Consider the following 21444-nt stretch of genomic DNA (forward strand, 5'->3'; position numbering starts at 1 on the left):
CTCGCTTTATTGGCCGAGGGAGCCGGTGTACAGCTTCTGGGTCATGTGGCCAGCATGACTAAGCCGCTTCTGGCGAACCAGAGCAGCGCACGGAAACACCGTTTACCTTCCCGCTGGAGCGGTACCTATTTATCTACTTGCACATGATATGCTTTTGAACTGCTAGGTTCGCAGGAGCAGGGACCGAGCAACGGGAGCTCACCCCGTCGCAGGGATTCGAACCACCGACCTTCTGATCGGCAAGCCCTAGGCTCTGTTGTTTAACCCACAGTGCTACCCGCTTACAATTCCATGAAATTATAAGGAAGGCAATCCCTGGGAGATGATATATAATGAATTGAAAAAAAATGTTTAAAATGACATTTGTAAAGAAACCAGAAGCATTTTTGTTAGGGATTTTAGGACGGGACCTGCCAAGAAAAACAAAGAATCTATTTATGTATGCAACAACAGAGTCTTGTTAGCACAAGGATGGAAGAATGAGCAAACCCCAATGAAAGAACAATGGCAAGAAAAATTGATGAGTTATGCAGAGTTGGCAAAGTTGACTTATAAATTACGTGAGAAGGACAATAGTGACTTCAAGGAAGATTGGGAACTGTTTAGATATTATCTTAAAAAAAAAAACAAAAAACGATTTGGACTCCTTGGCAGGTTTTGAATAAACACCCACAAATTTATTAGTAGAATATATGACAGATAAGGCAATGATATGTACAATTTTTAACATGTAGAGAATAATATGTGCAAACAAATCAGAGAGGGGAGCTGAGGGAAGTCTTTAGCGGGTGAGAGAGGGAGGGAAGGGGCAGAATTAAAAAGGGAGGGAAATGTAATTGGTTATTTTGATTGATAATTTGTTTTGTTAAAATCATTTAATAATTAAAAAAAAAAAAATTTAAGGAAGGCTATCCCAATTAAAAATCAGGAAAACTTTACTGACAGTAAGAGTCATTCGACAGTGGAACAAATGAAACATATACCAGGCCTAGAGGATAAGAGACAGAATAATTTTATTCCAAGAGACTTCTCAAGATGGCGGCTAGCCATGGATCAAACTGTCCCATCTCCCATTCTTCATCAGATTGGTTCCTGGATCAACAAGGCACATGGGATGGTGCGAACTGTCCTCTCCTCGCCACAATCTCCAGCTACGGACACCATCCCACATAACCGGAAGGCTATGCAGTTGGCACAGACTGGCAAACCCAACAACTCCAAGCGCCGGTTCTAGGTTCCCTCGTCCTTTCGGATAAACGGAAGGAGTTCATTCGTGAGGGCGTGGCGCCGGTCACGCCAGCAGAAATGTGTGGGCGCCTGGCTGGGTCCTTGCTCATAGTCAAAACAAGGGCTCAGCTCAAAGGCCAGGGCCGATTTCACCAGCCCAACGCCACCAGCTTTCTCTGGCCCCGGGTGGTAGAGGCGCCCATTCTCGGGCAGCATCAGCAGCTTCTCGGGCTGGAAGGGCACAGCCAGCTTGTCCGCTCCGCCACAGTAAGACAACAGCTCCTCGCCCGATGCTCCCTGCAGGAGGTGGGTGAAGACGATCGGCCGGTCGTCACATCGGACAAAGTTCTGCTCGCGGCCGCAGGGCGAGAGGTAGGGGAAGGCGGCTTCGTAGCGCCCGCTCTGGTTCAGCTTGAGCTGCTTGAAGAAGAAGACCAGGAACTGCTTGTCTGCAGGAGGGAGAGAAAGCAAGAGGGCTGGTTGATGTGTTTCCAATCTCCTACCAGCACACGTGGGTGGTGCTGTGGGTTAAACCACAGAGCCTAGGACTTGCCGATCAGAAGGTCGGCGGTTTGAATCCCCACAACACCGTTGCTCGGTTCCTGCTCCTGCCAACCTAGCAGTTCGAAAGCACACCAGTACAGGTAGATAAATAGGTACCACTCCAGCGGGAAGGTAAATGGCGTTTCCGTGCGCTGCTCTGGTTCGCCAGAAGCGGCTTAGTCATGGTGGCCACATGACCCGGAAGCTGTACACAGGCTCCCTCGGCTAGTAAAGCGAGATGAGAGCCCTTCTATTTTTGTATACTTCCAGTTTATATTTCACACACACACACACACACACACACACACACACACACACACACTTGTTTCTAAGGTCTTTGATCAGATCCTCAAAACTAATCTTACATAACGTATCTGCTTCTATGCTTAGTAAGGATAAGGCATCCAGCCTGCCTTGTTGCAGAGTTGCAACTTCAACTGAGAAAATGAACGCTCAGTTGAGCAATTTGTGATCATTCGTGTTAAAAATCTGGCAGTGGAAAATTTCTGCGGTGCCTGCCCTTCCCTTGATGCCCAGAGCACGTGCTTAATTGCTCATCCAGCCCCAGAGGAGGTCGATCCACCACCCGAAGCAAATGGCTTCCCTTTGCCTAATGCATGGGCCGGCCCTGGCCAGGGTCAAACAGCCCTTGAAACAGACAAAATGAAGTATCCTCTGCTGTGCTACCAGCTCTGAGTTCCTTGAGGAAGAGAATGCAGTCAGGCCAGCCTGCAGCTCAGAAGAAGGCAATCTGAACCATGCTCTGTTTGGCTCCTTTGAACTGATCCGCCAAGCAGCAAACAGCCCTAGACGGAACAGGACTAACACAACCATTTTGCAGGATCCCTTCATTTACAAACCCATCTGTTCTCCGATTACGTTTTGTGTGTTTTGCCTTTAGGGATCTGAGAGACTGAAGGCACCCGCCTTCTTAAAGAGATGTCTTAGCATGTCAAGGAAATAAACAACTATCTGACGTTTAGAAGGCATCTGAAGGCAGCCCTGTATAGGGAGGTTTTTAATGTGTGATGTTTTATGGTGGTTTTATAATTTGCTGGAAGCCGCCCAGAGTGGCTGGGCAACTCAATCAGATGGGTGGCACATAAATGATAAATCATCATAATTATCTTGTGTGTGGTTTGTGTTTGGAAGACAGAGAGTCGCGGTCATTTAAGGAGTTTGGGAACTTGGAAAAACTATGCCGGAAAGGTCTAGGTTAGCCTCTCGCAACTATGTGCCATTCAGATGTTTTGGGCTAGAATCCCACCAGCTGGCTGGGGTGTTGGGCACTGCAGTGCAAATCATCGGAAGGGCACCAGGTTGGCCGAGGCTAGCAGACATGATTCGTGCCCTACAGCCAGGCAGGTGCTGTGATGACCTGGGACTCGGGCTCGGACTCGGAACCAGAGGAGTCTCAGTCTGCACCGGATCCTTTGCCTCAGGCATCATCTGAACCAAGTCTGGGGCCTGATCCTGAAGAGCCCCAGTCTGCACAAGTTCCCCTGCAACAAACACCAGCTGGCCTGAGTCCGGGGCCTGAGCCTGCCCTGGCTCCAGATGCGGGGATGACATCGTTGCCTGCAGCTGGGCCATCACTTACAGCTGGTCAGGGGAGGCTGAGGCGGTCCCTGGGTCTAGTAACCCACTGACGTCTCCCGAGCTGCAGAGACTGAGGTCTGAGAGAAGGAGAGACCTGAGTACTCGCAGGAGGAGTGCTCGCCTTCGGGAGAGACAGGGAGGTGAGCCGGCGGGGGATCAGGACTGGCCGTTACCCCGACAAAGATAAAAGGCTGTCGGACCCCGCCCCAGGTTGCAGGAGCAACATTGCTGTATGCCAGACCTGTCTGTGATCCTGTACCTGTCCTTGCCTGGTTTCCTGCCTCGTGTTCTGCCTTGACCCTGTCGGACTGACTCCTAGCGGAACCTTTGGATTCTGTACCGAACCTGGATTGCAGTTCTCGGGTTACCCCCGGGCCCAGCACAGGCGCACGTGTGGAGCGACCCTCAAGCACCAGCTCTTTCCCAAGGAATGCAAGCAGAACGCGACTTAATCAAAACAAGCACGTAAGCCAAACACCTTGGCCATCGGCTACGTTTATTTTGAGCTCAGAAGGCCGTTTCTTCCTTGGCAAGCCATTTGGATGTTCTGCTTCTCTTTGGCATTCAGCCCAAACAACTGCGACCCGGAGGCAGCGGACCCAGCGGCATTTACAAGCGCGAGCCGCAGAACACAGGCAGGTGGGAAGAGTCGTAAATCTGAGTTATTAATAGCACAGGTGCAGCTGCGTAATTGGCGGAAGGAAATTAAGATGCAAACAGGCACACGCCGTGCGTGTTTTGTTTGTTTTGCTGGGAGCTACTCTGGAAACGAGGCGGTGGTTGGTGTGTGTGTGTGTGTGTGTGTGTGTGTGTGTGTGTGTGTGAAAGAGTCCAAACTGGAAGCGGTGGGGAGAAGGAAGGATGCAGCTCGCACAAGCCCGATCCCAAGCTCATCACGTTATGTGACGGTGCAAAATCCCACGTGGATTTGGCAGGGATATTTCGCAAGCGGGAAAGGAGATTCCTGCCCCCGGATCTTCAAATCGGAGGGCTCTTAAACCCAGGCGACTGTGTGCTAGCTGGAAGCACAGCCCTGAATCCCACTTAGCTATGACTTTTAATGAGACGAGGAAGGTGAGGATTGAGACTTTAAGCAGTGGCTGGAGGAGAGAGCACATAGGAATGGCAAATCTGAACTGGGGGCTCTTGAAAACCTTTTTAGCTCCACTCCTCCCCCCACTGGGCCACTGCTGTCCTGGGACATGTCACTTTTGAAGAGGAACGATGTGCGGCAGGATGCAACCGAGCGCTGCTGACGATGCTCCTGCAGAAGTGGAGACATGGCGCAGTGACAGCATCCCTCTGCAGTGCAGATCGTCTTGGGGGGGGGGGTTTGCTCTGCCTCTGACCTGCATCCGACCCCCAGGCAGGAGGCAAACCGCAGGAGTCGGGGGCACACCAGCTTGCAAGCACTTTCATTCTCTTTCTCCTCCCCTTTTTAAAAAATGAACTCTGGACTGCTCACGGTTACAACTGGTGCATTGGAAGATGAAACTGGGGGGTGGGTGGGAATGCACAGCCCACCCAAAGACGAGAAGAAGGTATGGGGGAATGCGGGCACATTCAGCAAGAACTATTGCAATTCCTGGTTCAGTTTTAAATGTAGGTTTCTATATACCTCCAGCTTCTTAAAAAGCAGAAAGCAGAGACATCACCTTGCCAACAAAGGTCCATACAGTGGTACCTCGGGTTACATACGCTTCAGGTTACAGACGCTTCAGGTTACAGACTCCGCTAACCCAGAATTAGTACCTCGGGTTAAGAACTTTGATTCAGGATGAGAACAGAAATTGTGCTCCGGCGGCGCGGCGACAGCAGGAGGCCCCACTAGCTAAAGTGGTGCTTCAGGTTAAGAACAGTTTCAGGGTAAGAACAGGCCTCCGGAACAAATTAAGTACTTAACCCGAGGTACCACTGTATAGTTAAAGCCATGGTTTTCCCAGTAGTGATGCATGGAAGTGAGAGCTGGACCATAAAGAAGGCTGATCACCGAAGAATGGATTCTTTTGAATTCTGGTGCTGGAGGAGACTCTTGAGAGTCCCATGGATTGCAAGAAGATCCAACCTCTCTATTCTGAAGGAAATCAGCCCTGAGTGCTCACTGGAAGGACAGATCCTGAAGCTGAGGCTCCAAGACTTTGGCCACCTCATGAGAAGAGAAGACTCCCTGGAAATGTTGGGAAAGATGGAGGGCACAAGGAGAAGGGGACAACAGAGGACGAGATGGTGGGACAGTGTTCTCGAAGCTACGAACCTGAGTTTGACCAAACTGCGGGACGAAGTGGAAGACAGGAGTGCCTGGTGTGCTCTGGTCTAGGGGGTCACGAAGAGTCGGACACGACTAAACAACTAAACAACAATATACCACCACTTTCTCACATATTTCTACCAATCCTTCCAAGCTTCTGATATAAATTGAACCCCGAGGTTCTCCCAAGGAAGGTTGATCCTGGCATAATTAAAAAAATTCCTTCCAGTAGCACCTTAGAGACCAACTAAGTTTATTGGTATGAGCTTTTGTGAGCATGCACACTTCTTCAGACTTCATGCATGCACACGAAAGCTCATACCAGTAACAAGCTTAGCTGGTCTCTAAGGTGCTACTGGAAGGAATTCTTTTATTTTGTTTCGACTACGGCAGACCAACACGGTTACCTACCCATAGGTAGGCAGTTGGTCCCTTACCTTTCCCGCCCCGCCCCGACCACAGTGATCCATGCGGCAGTCACCTCCAGGCTTGACTACTGTAATTCGCTCTACGTGGGGCTGCCCTAGAAGCTGTCCCAGAAACTCCAGCGGGTGCAGAATGCTGCAGCGAGGCTCCTCACGGGGTCTCTGCCATGGGAGCATATTCACCCAGTGCTTTTCCAGCCGCACTGGCTCCCAGTGGAGTACAGGGTCAGATTTAAGGTGCTGCTTTTGACCTTTAAAGCCCTTCACGGCCTAGGACCCTCGTACCTACGGGACCGCCTCTCCCGGTCTGCCCCACGGAGGACCTTAAGGTCCATAAATAGCAACACCCTGAGGTCCCGGGCCCTAAGGAAGTCCGATTAGTCTCAACCAGAGCCAGGGCCTTTTCAGCACTGGCTCCGGCCTGGTGGAACGCTCTGTCTCATGAGACCAGGGCCCTGCAGGATCTGATTTCTTTCCGCAAGGCCTGTAAGACAGAGTTGTTCCGCCTAGCCTTTGGCATGAAGCCAATTTGATTCCCCCCCTCTCCCCCCCCCCCTTTCTCCTCCTGTGATGAGGCTGAATTTTAATATTTTAATGTTGTATTTTAATCTTGTTTTTAAGTTGTATTCATTCAACTTGTTTTTATTATTGCTTGTTAGCCGCTCTGAGCCCAGCCTTGGCTGGGGAGGGCGGGGTATATACAAACAAACAAACAAACAAACAAACAAACTAGATCCTGGCATAAGTTTATGCCACCCAAGGGCCAGCAGCTTCTGATGCCTCCCTGGGGAATTGGACACACACCTGGAAATACTAGGATGCGCATAGAAGATACTTCCTGGCACCCAAGTCACCCACATTAGGAAACGACTGGCCATTTCTCAAAGCAAAAACACTTTCCTTGCCACCCCATTGCTTTCTATGCTGTTTCTTTTTTGTAAAGGAAGAAGATTTGAGTGTATTATCAATTTAGGATGGGGTAGAAGGTTCGGAGGCTACGAAGGACTTGCTCACAAATATATTGACAGCTGCACGAATTATGACAGCTAGGAAGTGGAAGGGGCAAGGGGAATATAAAATGGAAGAATGGTATGAAGGGGTGTGGGATATAGCTATTAATGATAAGTTAACATGTGCCTTTAAGGTAAGACGAGGAATACGCAGAAGAAATGATTTTGAGGAGATATGGAAGGTGTTTGTAGAATTTGTACTGTTAAAATGGAGAGGGGCCAAGAGGTGTTGAAATTTTGGGAGCTTGGATAGCTACAATGGAATGGTGTTGGTGGTGGGGTACACATTTTTATTCTTATTTATGATTATTACTTTGTCAAAATGAAAATGAAAAGGTTTGAGTGGAAGTATTAATTAAAAAAACAACAAATAAATTATATCATACACTTATCCAATTAGGTCTTCCATCTGATAAGGGTGTTTTCCTCTGTGACTGATGTAGGGTGTGACTAACCAAGGGAAGGAAGGAAAGGAACACAGAAAGCTGCCTTATACCAAACGTTACACCGGCATATCTAGCCCTAGACCTACAACTAATCCAGAATGCTGCAGCTAGACTGGTGACTGGGAGCGGCCAGAGTGGTGCATGCTCTAGTTATCTCCCACTTGGACTACTGCAATGCGCTCTATGTAGGGCTACCTTTGAAGGTGACCCAGAAAGTGCAATTAATCCAGAATGCGGCAGCTAGACTGGTGACTGGGAGTGGCCGCCGAGACCACATAACACCGGTCTTGAAAGACCTACAATGTCTCCCAGTACGTTTCCGAGCACAATTCAAAGTGTTGGTGCTGACCTTGAAAGCCCTAAACGGCCTTGGTCCAGTATGCCTGAAGGAGCATCTCCACCCCCATCGTTCAGCCCAGACACTGAGGTCCAGCTCCGAGGGCCTTCTGGCGATTCCCTCCCTGCGAGAAGCCCAAGTTACAGGGAACCAGGCAGAGGGCCTTCTCAGTGGTGGCGCCTGCCCTGTGGATCACCCTCCCACCAGATGTCAAAGAGATAAACAACTACCAGACTTTTAGAAGACATCTGAAGGCAGCCCTGTTTAGGGAAGTTTTTTTTAATGTTTAATAGGTTATTGTATTTTAGTGTTTTGTTGGAAGCCGCCCAGAGTGGCTGGGGAAACCCAGCCAGATGGGCGGAGTATAAATAATTTATTATTATTATTATTATTATTATTATTATTATTATTATTATTACCCAGTGCTGTCAACACTGACTGGCAGCAGCCCTCTCAGCTCTACCTGGAAATGACATGCAACGCAGATACTCAACTACTGAGCTACAACTGCATGGTAACACATGGCACTGGTGGGATTGCACCAGGCTGCTGACTGATGTGCTCAAGCAATGTGCAATGGATCTTAGCCCCAAGGAGAAGAATGGGGGGGGGGAATGGGTGGCAGAGGCAGTTGCAAGCCTGGATCCTATTTGCCAGCTGATAGGGGGAAACATCACTGGACCTTATTGTCCCCAAAGGCCTCATTTAGCTGGAGATTTGCTACAGCAAATGTTGACTACCGCGAACGATTATGGGAGGGTTCCGGATTAGTAAAAGCTGGCATGAGGAAATGGGGAGGTCAAGGCATATTGTGAGGTTTGGCGGAGGAACATCTGGCGCTCAGCTCTGAGGACAGGGAAAAGAATGGGGCTGGCAGGAGAGCATCCTGCAAACATGGTGTTCTCCCTCAAACCCCACCCTAGATGTGGAGCAATCTCACCAGCCTCATTTGCCCCCAGGGGTGGAGCACCACTTCACTGCCTCGGCCTCGCAAGGCCTGGTGGCGCGCCGGCCTGGGTTTTTAATACCGATTAAAGATTATGCCGGCAGGTCTTAACACAGGAACACTGGAGGGGATGAGTGCAGCTCCGGAGAAGATAAAAAGTCTCCAAGCGGGGATTTTCAGGATCATGCAATGGCTTAGCAGAGGATCCTCTAATTCTCACCAGGAGATCTCACTTACACAACCATTGACTATTCAGGAGGGGGGACAGGGACCATCTGCTCAGGAGCACCTGCCAGAGTTTGCATAACCTGCGTGAAAAAGTTTTCTCCCCCCCAGGAACAAAAGTCACATGCGAAAGTGTTCTTCAACTCAGATAACCGCTCCCTCCTTTCAATTTGCTGCCAAACGGAAGCTGAACCTCAGGCCAGCCCACGACACTCTTCATACAGCACCAACTTAAAGGTAAAGGGACCCCTGACTGTTAGGTCCAGTGCGGACGTCTCTGGGGTTGTGGCGCTCATCTCGCTTTACTGGTTGAGGGAGCCGGCGTACAGCTTCCGGGTCATGTGGCCAGCATGACTAAGCCGCTTCTGGCAAACCAGAGCAGCGGACAGAAACGCCGTTTACCTTCCTGCTGGAGTGGTACCTATTTATCTACTTGCACTTTGATGTGCTTTCGAACTGCTAGGTGGGCAGGAGCAGGGACCGAACAACGGGAACTCACCCCATCGCGGGGATTCGAACCGCTGACCTTCTGATCGGCAAGCCCTAGGCTCTGTGGTTTAAGCCACGGCGCCACCTTTAAAAGGTGGGTAGACACAGTCCTGAAGGAACTGACAGCTCCTCAGCCTCGTTGGCACTCAACAAAGATATGCCTAAGGGCTGGGAGGTCAAGGGAGGTGTTGGGGGGCCCGGAAAGAACCTGCTGGTGGTCTAGATTCTGCCAGGCACTGTCAGTTGGTGTGCCAGAGCAACATGAATGTGCTAGAGCAATGCTAACAACCAATGAAGGCTGCTCTGTTTGGACAAATGGGGTGCTGCCCCACCAATCTCAGCCTCACAGCTGCCTGCCTTCTTAAAATCAAAGAACTGTTGAGGTGGAAGGGACTCTGAGGGTCATCTAGTCCAGCCCCCAATGCCGGAACCACAGAATCCCATCCAACCTCTGTTTAAAAAACTCCAACGAAGGAGAGCCCCCCACCTTCCAAAGGAATCCATTCTTTCTTACAACCAGTCTGGGGTGTGTGTGTCCTGCGTGTCAGTTTTCTCCGCCTCCTCCTCAATCTCAGTGTTGCCCCCTATAATACTCAGCAGGGAGGAGGAGGATTGGGGCAAAACTAGAGGCAGTTGGCTCTGCTTGTCTCCCGTGGGGCTCCCTGACTTCTGCCTCACCAGTCCCTAATCGGCACCAATGTCTCGGCAACACGATGACCATGTACATATGCAACAGACAATCTTTATAGAATTCCTTCAAACCATAACAAAATGAAATCTTTAGTCGCAAAACCTCTGAAAATCTTTAAATGAATATGATGTCCAATACTGAACAGTGACTACATTATTACATGAGCACTGTTCCACAGCATTTGATATTTTCCTTTACATATATTCGTTCGAAATAGGATGGGTTTATGAAGCAATTCTATATCCTCCCACCACGCTGGCGAAGAATTCTAGGAAACAGTAGTCAATATCCAGAATCACTGTTCAGCGTTGGACATCATATTTGCTGAATACACAAAGCTTCACAGCTTGTCTTTCATCGTACAAAGTCTGGTAAAAAGGTAAAGGTACCCCTGCCCGTACGGGCCAGTCGTGACCGACTCTAGGGTTGTGCGCCCATCTCACTCAAGAGGCCGGGAGCCGGCGCCGTCCGAGGACACTTCCGGGTCACGTGGCCAGCATGACGAAGCTGCACTGGTGAGCCAGCACCAGCGCCGCACACGGAAACGCCGTTTACCTTCCCGCTATAAAGCGGTACCTATTTATCTACTTGCACTTAGGGGTGCTTTTGAACTGCTAGGTGGGCAGGAGCTGGGACCGAACGACGGAGCTCACCCTGCCGCGGGGATTCGAACCGCCGACCTTACGATCAGCAAGTCCTAGGCACTGAGGTTTTACCCACAGCGCCACCCGCGCCCCTTACAAAGTCTTGTACCTCGCTTCATTTAGAGATTTTCAGAGACTTTGAGACTAAATATTTCATTTTGTACTTGTTATGGTTTGAAGGAATTCTATAAAGATTGTCTATTGCGTATGTACATGGTCATCGTGTTGCCTAGACATTGCTGGCGTTCTCTATGCAACACAGGGGTTTGTTTGGTTACCTACCGTAATCGGCACCAGGCAGCTACCACTGTCAATGATGACTTGGAAGAGTCAAGCCCGCCATTTGCAATTTGTTTCTGCTCCCATGATGGTGCCCACTGACCCTGCTCAGCTGACTCAAGGAGGGATGGGAGCCTTCATCATCACCATCACCATCATCATCAATTTTATTTATACCCCGCCCTCCCCAGCCAAGACCAGGCTCAGGGCGGTTAACACCAAGTATAAAAACATTTGATTAAAATACAACTTAAAAACAGAATTAAAATACAACATTAAAATGCAGCCTCATTTCAGTAGAAACTCAAATCAAAAACTTTTTGGGGATGAAAACGTCAAGTCTTCACCAAGGCCAACTATCCAGACTGGTCCAACGTGGGCTAGAAAAAAACCAGGGAAATCCCCAAATAGGAATTCCATCACAGAAGGAGAAAGGGAAAAGAAAAGAGGGGAAGGGGATCAAGTTGATTCCAAGCCATAGGCCAGGCGGAACAACTCTGTCTTACAGGCCCTGCGGAAAGAAATCAGATTACGCAGGGCCCTGGTCTCATGAGACAGAGCGTTCCACCAGGCCGGAGCCTGTGCTGAAAAGGCCCTGGCTCTGGTTGAGGCTAATCTGACCTCTTTAGGGCCCGGGACCTCTAGGGTGTTGCTATTTATGAACCTTAAGGTCCTCCGCGGGGCATACATGGAAGAGCCGTGCAGACCGGGACGGAGCAGGTGGACATTACCTTTGAAACATGTGATGAAGTTCTTGACTTTGGCATCGTCCAGGAAAAGCTGAGCAGGGTTGCCGGAGGAGGGATTGGGAGGAGGAGAAAGAAACAGGATGATGAGCAGACAGATCTACAGTCTGGTAAAACACAACTATTCAAGGCAGGTGGGGGGGTGAGGAGGGCTGTATGGGTGTAGCTGAAGGACCAGAGAGCTCCACCGCTCAAGGTGGAACCAAAGACTCTCAGCCTGGGTCACACAGCCAAGTTGATGATACACGCTGAGTCCAGCAACCTGCTCAGTTGGCTTCACCTTGGACCTCACTTGCAACCTGAGCCATGTCTTGCCATCACTGAGCTGTCCAAAACTGAAGAAGGTTGCAGCAGATGTGGGCTTCTTCTGAAACAGGCAGCATGGCAAGATCTGTACAGATCCACGCAATGCATCCTGCACAACTTAGTGGCTGGAACTGGTTCTGAGACTACAGCCATCAGGACATTTATTGGGAAAGTATTGCCACCTAACTCAAAACACATTTGGGGTGGGATTGTTATGAGCAGGGCTTTTTTCAGCCGGAACTCGCTGGAACTCAGTTCCAGCACCTCTCAAACGGGGGTCAACGCCATGAAAGTGGTACCTTGCTTGTTGAACGGCTTGGCTCATGAACAAATCGGCTCCCGAACGCCGCAAGCCTGGAAGTAAGTGTTCCGGTTAGCGAACGTTTTTTGGAAGCTGAACGTCCAACGCAGCTTCCAATTGAGTGCGGGAAGCTTCTGCAGCCAATAGGAAGCTGTGTGTGATGGCTTGGGAATCGGATTCAGAGGCTGAACCTGAGGAATCCCAGCCTGCACAGGATTCCCCGCCTCCAGAACCAGCTGAGCCGGGGCTGGGACTTGAGCCTGAAGGGTCCTCACCTGTGCTGGATCCTCAGGTGCAGGTACCAGCTGAGTCTACTCTGGCTCCTGAGGTGATGGAGGACCCACTGCCTGCAGGTGCTCCACTCTCAGCACCATCAGGGGAAGAGGAGGTTGCTGCAGAGGCTTAGGGCAGAGAGGCAGAGGGAACTAAGTTCCCGCAGGAGGAGTGCTCGCCTCCAGGCCAGGAGAGGCGAGTCATCTGAGGATCGGGGCCGCCCTATGGCTCGGGGCAGATAAAAGCCAGCCAGCCCAGTCCCAGGTTGTGGGAGCAACATTGTTGGTAACCTGTTCCTGCCGGCACTCTGTCCTGCTCTTCTGCCGGAGCTCCTGACCTCACCCGACTCCCTGTCTTGGACCCAGCTTCAGCTTTGATGGACTGCCTCCATACTGCACCCTCGACCTCGGCCCGGACTCGGACCTCGCCTCACAGTTAGCCCCCAGGACCAGCACACTGTGCTTTGGTATCCGAACAGTTCTGGGAGTCAGACGGAATGGATTAAGTTCAACAACCAAGGTACCACTGTATAAGAGAACCAGGGAGGTGTTCATGGCGAGATCTGGCACCTCTTTTTCTAGGAAAATAGCACTAGTTACGAGCCACACACCGGTACCTTCAAGAGACCCAGGCCCACACAGCTCACGGTTTGCCCAGCACCACCTTTCTCTTCTCCCTCTGCTTCATTGTCAACTTGTAATTTAATAATAATTATAATTTATACCCCGCTCATCTGGCTGGGTTTCCCCAGCCACTCTGGGTGGCTTCCAACAGAACACTAAAATACAATAACCTATTAAACATTAAAAGCTTCCCTGAACAGGGCTGCCTTCAGATGTCTTCTAAAAGTTTGGTAGTTATTTTTCTCTTTGATATCTGGTGGGAGGGCATTCCACAGGGCGGGTACCACTACCAAGAAGGCCCTCTGCCTGGTTCCCTGTAACTTGGCTTCTCGCAGTGAGGGAACCACCAGAAGGCCCTTAGCGCTGGACCTCAGTGTCCAGGCTGAACGATGGGGGTGGAGACGCACCTTCAGGTATACTGGACCGAGGCCGTTTAGCACTTTCAAGGTCAGCACCAACAGTTTGAATTGTGCTTGGAAACGTTCTGGGTGCCAATGTAGGTCTTTCAGGACCGGTGTTACGTGGACTCAGCGGCCGCTCCCAGTCCCCAGTCTAGCTGCTGCATTCTGGATTAGTTGTAGTATCCGGGTCACCTTCAAAGGTAGCCCCACATAGAGAGCATTGCAGTAGTCCAAGCGGGAGATAACTAGAGCATGCACCACTCTGGTGAGACAGGATAGGGCAGGATAGGGTCTCATCCTGTGTACCAGATGGAGCTGATAAACAGCTCAACAAACCCCAATTAAGACAAACCATGGCTTAGCATTATGAGAGAACTGGGTCACTGGATGCCTCAAAGAAACAAAGGGCTTCAAAATAGCTCAGCCAACACCACCCCTGCCCCTTAACTTGGCTTCCACCATATTATCTAAAGCATGGTAATATTGGGCTCTGGATAGACAGACACTGAGCAAAGGGCAAGGGTCAACCAGCTTCCTAAAGGGCTATTCACTGACTGGCGAATGCCAACAATGGAGCTGTTTGCAACTCAGAGCTCCCACATTCTTGAGGACTGCTAATTTCCAGATCAGTCCAGAGCACCAGGGCAGCCACGAACTCCTCTTTTAACACTAATTACAACTCCTAATCTCCCCCATAATGATTCATTCAGCACTAATTCGATACACCATTAATGCAGTGGAGGCGACTACGTGAATCGGCAGTTAACGCTAATGGATTAAAAAGAGGCCCAAACAGCCCCAAGGCTTGGCACAATGCCAAGCGGCACTTTCCAGGCACACCATGCATCTGCCACTCAACCGGCAGAGATCTGCACTAGAGGTGGCTGTTAACATTGGGCTGCCGTGAAAAGGAGAGCCCCGCACTACAGCTGGGCGATATCTGGCTTTCAAAATTGTGGTATTTCATCAGCGAAACATCAAGATACATCACAATGCCTGAAATTAGGATGGAGCTATGCAGATGTGAACAGTAGGGCTGGGCGATATCTGGTTTGCAACACTGTGATAATTCCATCAGCTAAGCGTGATGATATACTGAATAATAATAATAATAATAATTTATTTATACCTCACCCATCTGGCTGGGCTTCCCCAGCCACTTTGGGCGGCTTCCAACAAAATATTAAAATACAGTAATGCATCAAACATTAAAAGCTTCCCTAAACAGGGATGCCTTCGGATGTCTTCTAAAAGTCTGGTAGTTGTTTATTTCCTTGACATCTGGTGGGAGGGCGTTCCACAGGGCAGGTGCCACCACCAAGAAGGCCCTCTGTCTGGTTCCCTGTAACTTGACTTCTTGCAGGGAGGGAACCGCCAGAAGGCCCTCGGAGCTGGACCTCAGTGTCTGGGCTGAACGATGGAGGTGGAGACGCTCCTTCAGGTATACTGGACCGAGGCCGTTTAGGGCCTTAAAGGTCAGCACCAACACTATGAATTGGGCTCAGAAACGTCACAAGGTCTGAAATAAGGATGGAGCTCTGTACAGGCAGAGGCTGGCTTTGCAGTTTTCCCTGCATCGTGATTTTTGCTTGGTACACACGCGCATCATGATTTGCGACATGTTGCCAGGTCAAATGTTTTGAAAGGGCTATCACAATATGGACTTCAAACCAGTTTTGGATGATATATCGCCCAGCCCAACCCCTCACCATGGAAGGGATTGGCTACATTGGGTCCTTAGGAGCTAAAGCAACAAGGAAGCATAAATTCATATTAATCCTTGGAGAAGAATAGGCCATGTGATTAAACTACTTACCCATGAGAACAGGAAAAGCCTAGCATTGCCAGCCCAAGCCATTTTGGTATCAGAAGCAGAGTCCAAAGGCCCTCTCCTCACTAAGGCAAACATTTTAAAGAGCCTTTTTTCACACCATTCAGCCACAAATGGCTGCCTTCCTCCATCCCTGGGCGCTCCCCAGGCTCATAGGAAGGTGGTTACAGGACCAGCCCTGAAACTCTGGATGTTCTCTGCCTCTTCTGCAAGCATATATACAGGAAATCAGCCTGAGCATGAGGAGGTGGATTTTGGGGTGTCCGTAAGGACGGCTGGACCAGGAGACATCTGGCCAACGAGGCACAAAACACTACAAAGCCCTAGTTTGCAAGCTTCAAGGCAGTCTTCGCCATCCTGAGGCTCTCCAAATGTTTTGGACTCCAACTCTCATCAGAGTCAGGAGTGTTGGTGTTGACCTTTAAAGCCCTAAATAGCCTTGGCGCAGTATACCTGGAGGAGCGTCTCCATCCCCATCATTCTACCTGGACGCTGAGGTCCAGCGCCGAGGGCCTTCTGGCGGTTTCCTCACTGCGAGACACCAAGTTACAGGGAACCAGGAAGAGGGCTTTCTCGGTAGTGGCGCCAGCCCTGTGGAACGCCCTCCCACCAGATGTCAAAGAGAACAACAACTACCTGACATTTAGAAGACATCTGAAGGCAGCCCTGTTTAGGGAAGCTTTTAATGACTGATGTTTTAATATATTTTTAATCTTTTGTTGGAAGCTGCCCAGAGTGGCTGGGGAAACCCAGCCAGATGGGCGGGGTAGAAATACAGTCATACCTTGGGTTAAATATGCTTCAGGTTGAGCGTTTTCAGGTTGCGTCCCACGGCGACCTGGAAGTAACGGAATGGTTTACTTCTGCGTTTCACCGCTCGCACCTGTGCAGACACTCAAAATGACGTCATGCGCATGCGCAGAAGCGGTGAATCGTGACCTGCGCAGATGTGGGTTGCGTCCTGCTCAGGATGCGAACAGGGCTCTAGAACAGATCCCATTCGCGTCCAGAGGTACCACTGTAATAAATTATTATTATTATTATTATTATTATTATTATTATTATTATTATTATTATTATTAAATGTTGTTGTTGTTTATTCATTTAGTCGTGTCCGACTCTTCGTTATTATTAAATAAGTGCAATCAAATAAATAAATAAATACAGTGGTACCTCGGGTTAAGTACTTAATTCGTTCTGGAGGTCCGTACTTAACCTGAAACTGTTCTTAACCTGAAGCACCACTTTAGATAATGGGGCCTCCTGCTGCTGCTGCGCCGCCGGAGCACGATTTCTGTTCTCACCCTGAAGCAAAGTTCTTAACCTGAAGCAGTATTTCTGGGTTAGCGGAGTCTGTAACCTGAAGCATATGAAACCTGAAGCGTATGTAACCCGAGGTACCACTGTACACAAATACATACATACATACAGCGATTCCTGGGAGACCCCTCTTCCTATACAATTCAAAGTGTTGGTGTTGACCTTTAAATCCCTAAACGGCCTTGGCCCGGTATACCTTAATCATTAATTATTATTACATTTTTATTATTATTATTAGTAGTAGTAGTAGTAATAGTAATATTAGTATTAGTATTATACCCCCCATTGCCACACTTTTACATGTATACGAAATAACGGGCCCCGGCCGTCCTGCCGGGCTTGCTGGGCCGTGATAAACCACAGCACCCTTCTAGGGGGCAGCCCCATGACCTTCCTCTCCCTGCCCCTCCCGCCCCCCATACCTGTCCCTGGTGGTCGATGTAATAGAAGTACTCCCGGGTGCGGGGCGTGGGGCTCTGGCCCTGCTGGTAGGCCGGCCGGTCGGGTCCGCGGCGGATCCCCGGCCTCAGCAGAAAACGAAGCCCGCCACGCAGCAGCCGCATCCCGGTTTCGGTACCAGACGACAACGACGAGAGGACCCGGGCCGCGACTGAGGCCTAGTCTAACCGGAAGTGCAATGGGGGACCGGTGCGGCGACGGACCTGCCTCCCCCACGCTCCGGAGGCGCGTAGAAACGTTCCGCTCGCTGCATCGGCTGGGCGCCGAGTCTAAGCCTTCTCTCGCTGCAACTGCTTTCCCCCCGCCAAGCAGCCATTTCTGCGGGCGGATCCCTTCCTTGCTCAGCGATCTGGCCCATGTCAGTGCGTGATTTACGCATAAGTAAACAAGCAATAGCTTAGGGCCCCACTCTCTTGTTGTTGTTTAGTCGTTTAGTCGTGTCCGCCTCTTGGTGACCCCCTGGACCAGAGCACGCCAGGCACTTCTGTCTTCCACTGCCTCCCGCAGTTTGGTCAAACTCATGCTGGCAGCTTCGAGAACACTGTCCCACCATCTCGTCCTCTGTTGTCCCCTTCTCCTTGCGCCCTCCATCTTTCCCAACATCAGGGTCTTTTCCAGGGAGTCTTCTCTTCTCATGAGGTGGCCAAAGTCTTGGAGCCTCAGCTTCAGGATCTGTCCTTCCAGTGAGCACTCAGGGCTGATTTCCTTCGGAATGGAGAGGTTTGATCTTCTTGCAGTCCATGGGACTCTCAAGAATCTCCTCCAGCACCAGAATTCAAAAGCACCAATGCTTTGGTGATCAGCCTTCTTTATGGTCCAGCTCTCACTTCCATACATCACTACGTACTGGGAAAACCATAGCTTTAACTATACGGACCTTTGTTGGCAAGGTGATGTCTCTGCTTTTTAAGATGCTGTCTAGGTTTGTCACTCTCTTGGGGGGGGGGGCAAAAAAACTTAAAGGGGGAAAAACTGGATGTACATTTCTAAAATATAAGATAAAAAACAAATAAAACCTACATACAGCAGAGGCCAATCAAAAGAAAAAGTCTATAAGGATTGGGGAATCTTTAAAGAATATTTAGAAAACTACAGAATAAAAGGAAACATCTTGGCAGAATTAGACTGATCCCTGTATTGTATAAATAGAAGTTCATAAGGAGGTAAAAAGAAACTATATAAGAAATATGTAACTGCGGTATAAAGTAATGGATAGATAAAGTACAGTGTGATTAATTGGAAGTCAGTTTTAAATTTCTTCTCTATAAGTTTTCTAGTTGCGTTCAGTATCAGGAGTATATATGATGATGATTATATTAATCTTGTATCTTATAGTGTGGTGGTTTGTTTGATTTTTCTGTTATTTGTTTGTTTGATTGTATGTTTGTTTACGTGTATATATGTCTGTTTTCTCATAAATGTATTTATTTTAAATTAATAAAGATATATTTTTTAAAAAACCTACATACAGAAGCAGTGTTTTCTTGTTACAGCAAGTTTCTAGAGACTAGATTATGTGTCTTTGTAAATTGTGTTTCTAAAGGAACAAATGCCGATGTGTGTGCATTATTAAGTTTGTTATGAATAAAACATCATTTTAAGTTAGAGATTAATAATTATTTCACTATTAATATACTTCTTAATTGTATTTCACTATTAAATACTTCTTAATTGTATTTCAGTTCAACAATTATTTTGATAAAATACATATTTTGTTATGTGCAAATGGCTTGAGATACCTATTAGGTCCATAAATTACCATTTAGCATATATTCAACACAAAAAAGCATGACAATTTGTCGTTGACAAAGAACAGCTGGACACATTACTTTCAGTAGCTTAGGGCCTCTGACCCATGTTACAGACTCCTGTTCACATTTCTATAATCCAAACGGGTTGCCATATTTTCTTTCCTAAACTGCTCCTGTGTCTTTATTGAGAAAGGCTGGAAATGATGCTTGACCTTTTCGTGTGTCTTCCTTTTGGCTTTTCAAGGCAGAGGAACCAACGAGAACCATATATATATATTTTAATCCCACCGAAAGAGACTTTCAGGCCAACCCCCCAGCATGCCTACTCAGATGTAAGTCCCACTGAGTTCCATAGGAAACTTCCAAATAGCATGCAAATCATTGCAGGCTCCTCCAGTTCCTCTCACTAACTCACGATCACACACTTCTCCTTCCCTCCAACCAGTTCACCCATTATGAAAGTGAAGAGAGAAAGTAGCTGCATTCAGATAATTTACCTACATGAATACTAAAGGCAAACCTAGACAGCATCCTAAAAAGCAGAGACATCACCTTGCCAACAAAGGTCCGTATAGTTCAAGCTCTGGTTTTCCCAGTAGTGATGTATGGAAGTGAGAGCTGGACCATAAAGAAGGCTGATCGCCAAAGAATTGATGCTTTTGAATTCTGGTGCTGGAGGAGACTCTGGAGAGTCCCATGGACTGCAAGAAGATCAAATGGATCCATTTTGAAGGAAATCAGCCCTGAGTGCTGACTGGAAGGACAGATCCTGAAGCTGAGGCTCCAAGACTTTGGCCACCTCATGAGAAGACAAGACTCCCTGGAAAAGACCCTGATGTTGGGAAAGATGGAGGGCCCAAGGAGAAGGGGGCGACAGAGGACGAGATGGTGGGACAGTGTTCTCAAAGCTACCAGCATGAGTTTGACCAAACCGCGGGAGGCAGTGGAAGACAGGAGTGCCTGGCGAGCTCTGGTCCAGGGGGTCACGAAGAGTCGGACACAACTAAACGACTAAACAACAACAACAAAAGGCAAACTTGCAGTTCAGAGCACTGGAACTCCCAGTCCATTGACATTAGGCAAACATCCAGTCCAAGCAGAGCGTGTTACAATAAAGATGACTTGGTTCCCCACCACCACCTTTTTCTTGCAATTTAATGATGTTGCAAAGCCATAGCAGAGACCCCATCACCGCCACCTACTGACTATTATCGATAGCACACAAAACTACAATAAAAAAAATCCAAGTACTGTACGTATCCTGCAAAACCAGGCATAAAAATGGGCAGCCATAGATGGCAAAGGCTTTGACAGCTCCCAAAATCGACTAATTTTTAATGACTCGTGTGCCTTTAATAGCAGCCCCAAATGCCAGATTTTGGCAGGTGAGATTTCTTCCTCATCTTTTTTATATTTCTAGGTCACGGGCTGAAAAATTGATGCCGACCAAGAAAGCATTAACAGCAAAGGCTAATAAAGCAATACTGTCACCTGCTGACAGTTAAAAACATAACTGCATTTTGCTTTAGCAGCTTGAGCTGTGGCATGAAGAATTTATTACACCTTGGAAGCAGGTGGAGGTGAAAGGAGGAAAACTTCAGAACAGAAAAAAGCAGGGAATGCAAAAGAAACCTAAATATAGTGGGTCAATGCTTGATCAGAGCCTATTTTCACAGCAGCAAAGATGATCACAAGGATGCCACGTCTGCTTCAAGTTAAAAGAAGGAGCGAGAATGTAGGGAGACATAAAAGAGTTTTATCATAGTTCATTCTTATATAGGGATTAAAGGATCTTTCACTTTTGGTTTTCTTAGTTTCTCATTTTCCAATTTTAAATTCACTTCTCCACATTGCTACAGAAAGATGTGAATTTTAAATCCTGATGAAAATTGGCGTTTTAGTGCAAATTTCTCCTAATAAGCACATTTTTGTATACAGCTTGGCATTTGAACTTGCTGGCATCCGTCTGTCTCGGAAGTAACAAATGTACGATTTTGGCAAGCAGTTTCCCCTAACTTAATGCATTTTTGTATGTTACTTTGATTAATATATTGTCATGTACAATTTCCAATAATATATGCTATGTATTTGGAGACCTGCGTCACAAAATTTGGATAAGTGTGAATTTTGAAGGATGGCTGTGCTTTGGTTCTCATATGTTTTTCCTGGAGAGTGCAAATGTTGTAATTTGTTTTAAAATGCAAACTGAATCAAATTTGTTCCCCAGCCTCATTCTTATTTAAGTCCCACCTTTTCCCCAAGTAGCTCAATATTGCCTGTCTCTCCCCCCACACCCAACAACCTTGTGAGTTTGAGAGATAGCG

The 21444-nt window shown here is 48.3% G+C and overlaps 1 protein-coding gene across 2 annotated transcripts; it reads right to left on the bottom strand.

Annotated features, from left to right (window-relative positions):
* Nucleotides 1-643: 643 nt before the first annotated feature.
* Nucleotides 644-17559, bottom strand: C8H8orf82 (chromosome 8 C8orf82 homolog). Of its 2 annotated transcripts, none has more exons than XM_028736003.2 (3): nt 17333-17559; nt 11841-11889; nt 644-1676 (listed from the first exon to the last, which is right to left on the bottom strand). In XM_028736003.2, exons 1-3 carry the CDS (start codon nt 17471-17473, stop codon nt 1231-1233), a joined length of 636 nt encoding a protein of 211 aa, XP_028591836.2. In that variant the 5' UTR covers nt 17474-17559; the 3' UTR covers nt 644-1230. The 2 variants fall into 2 exon arrangements, with proteins under 2 accessions (XP_028591836.2, XP_077788803.1); XM_077932677.1 differs by lacking the exon at nt 17333-17559 and adding an exon at nt 17211-17322.
* Nucleotides 17560-21444: the final 3885 nt, after the last annotated feature.

Source organism: Podarcis muralis, chromosome 8, assembly GCF_964188315.1.
Source record: "Podarcis muralis chromosome 8, rPodMur119.hap1.1, whole genome shotgun sequence".
Lineage (NCBI taxonomy): Eukaryota > Metazoa > Chordata > Lepidosauria > Squamata > Lacertidae > Podarcis > Podarcis muralis.

Excerpts from the sequence above, each read along its gene's own strand:
- C8H8orf82 (XM_028736003.2), bottom strand. The coding sequence starts at position 17,473 with ATGCGGCTGCTGCGTGGCGGGCTTCGTTTTCTGCTGAGGCCGGGGATC. Across the intron at positions 11,890-17,332 it reads ACATCGACCACCAGGGACAG|CTTTTCCTGGACGATGCCAA; the intron begins GTATGGGGGGCG and ends AACCCTGCTCAG. Across the intron at positions 1,677-11,840 it reads CTTCATCACATGTTTCAAAG|ACAAGCAGTTCCTGGTCTTC; the intron begins GTAATGTCCACC and ends TCCCTCCTGCAG.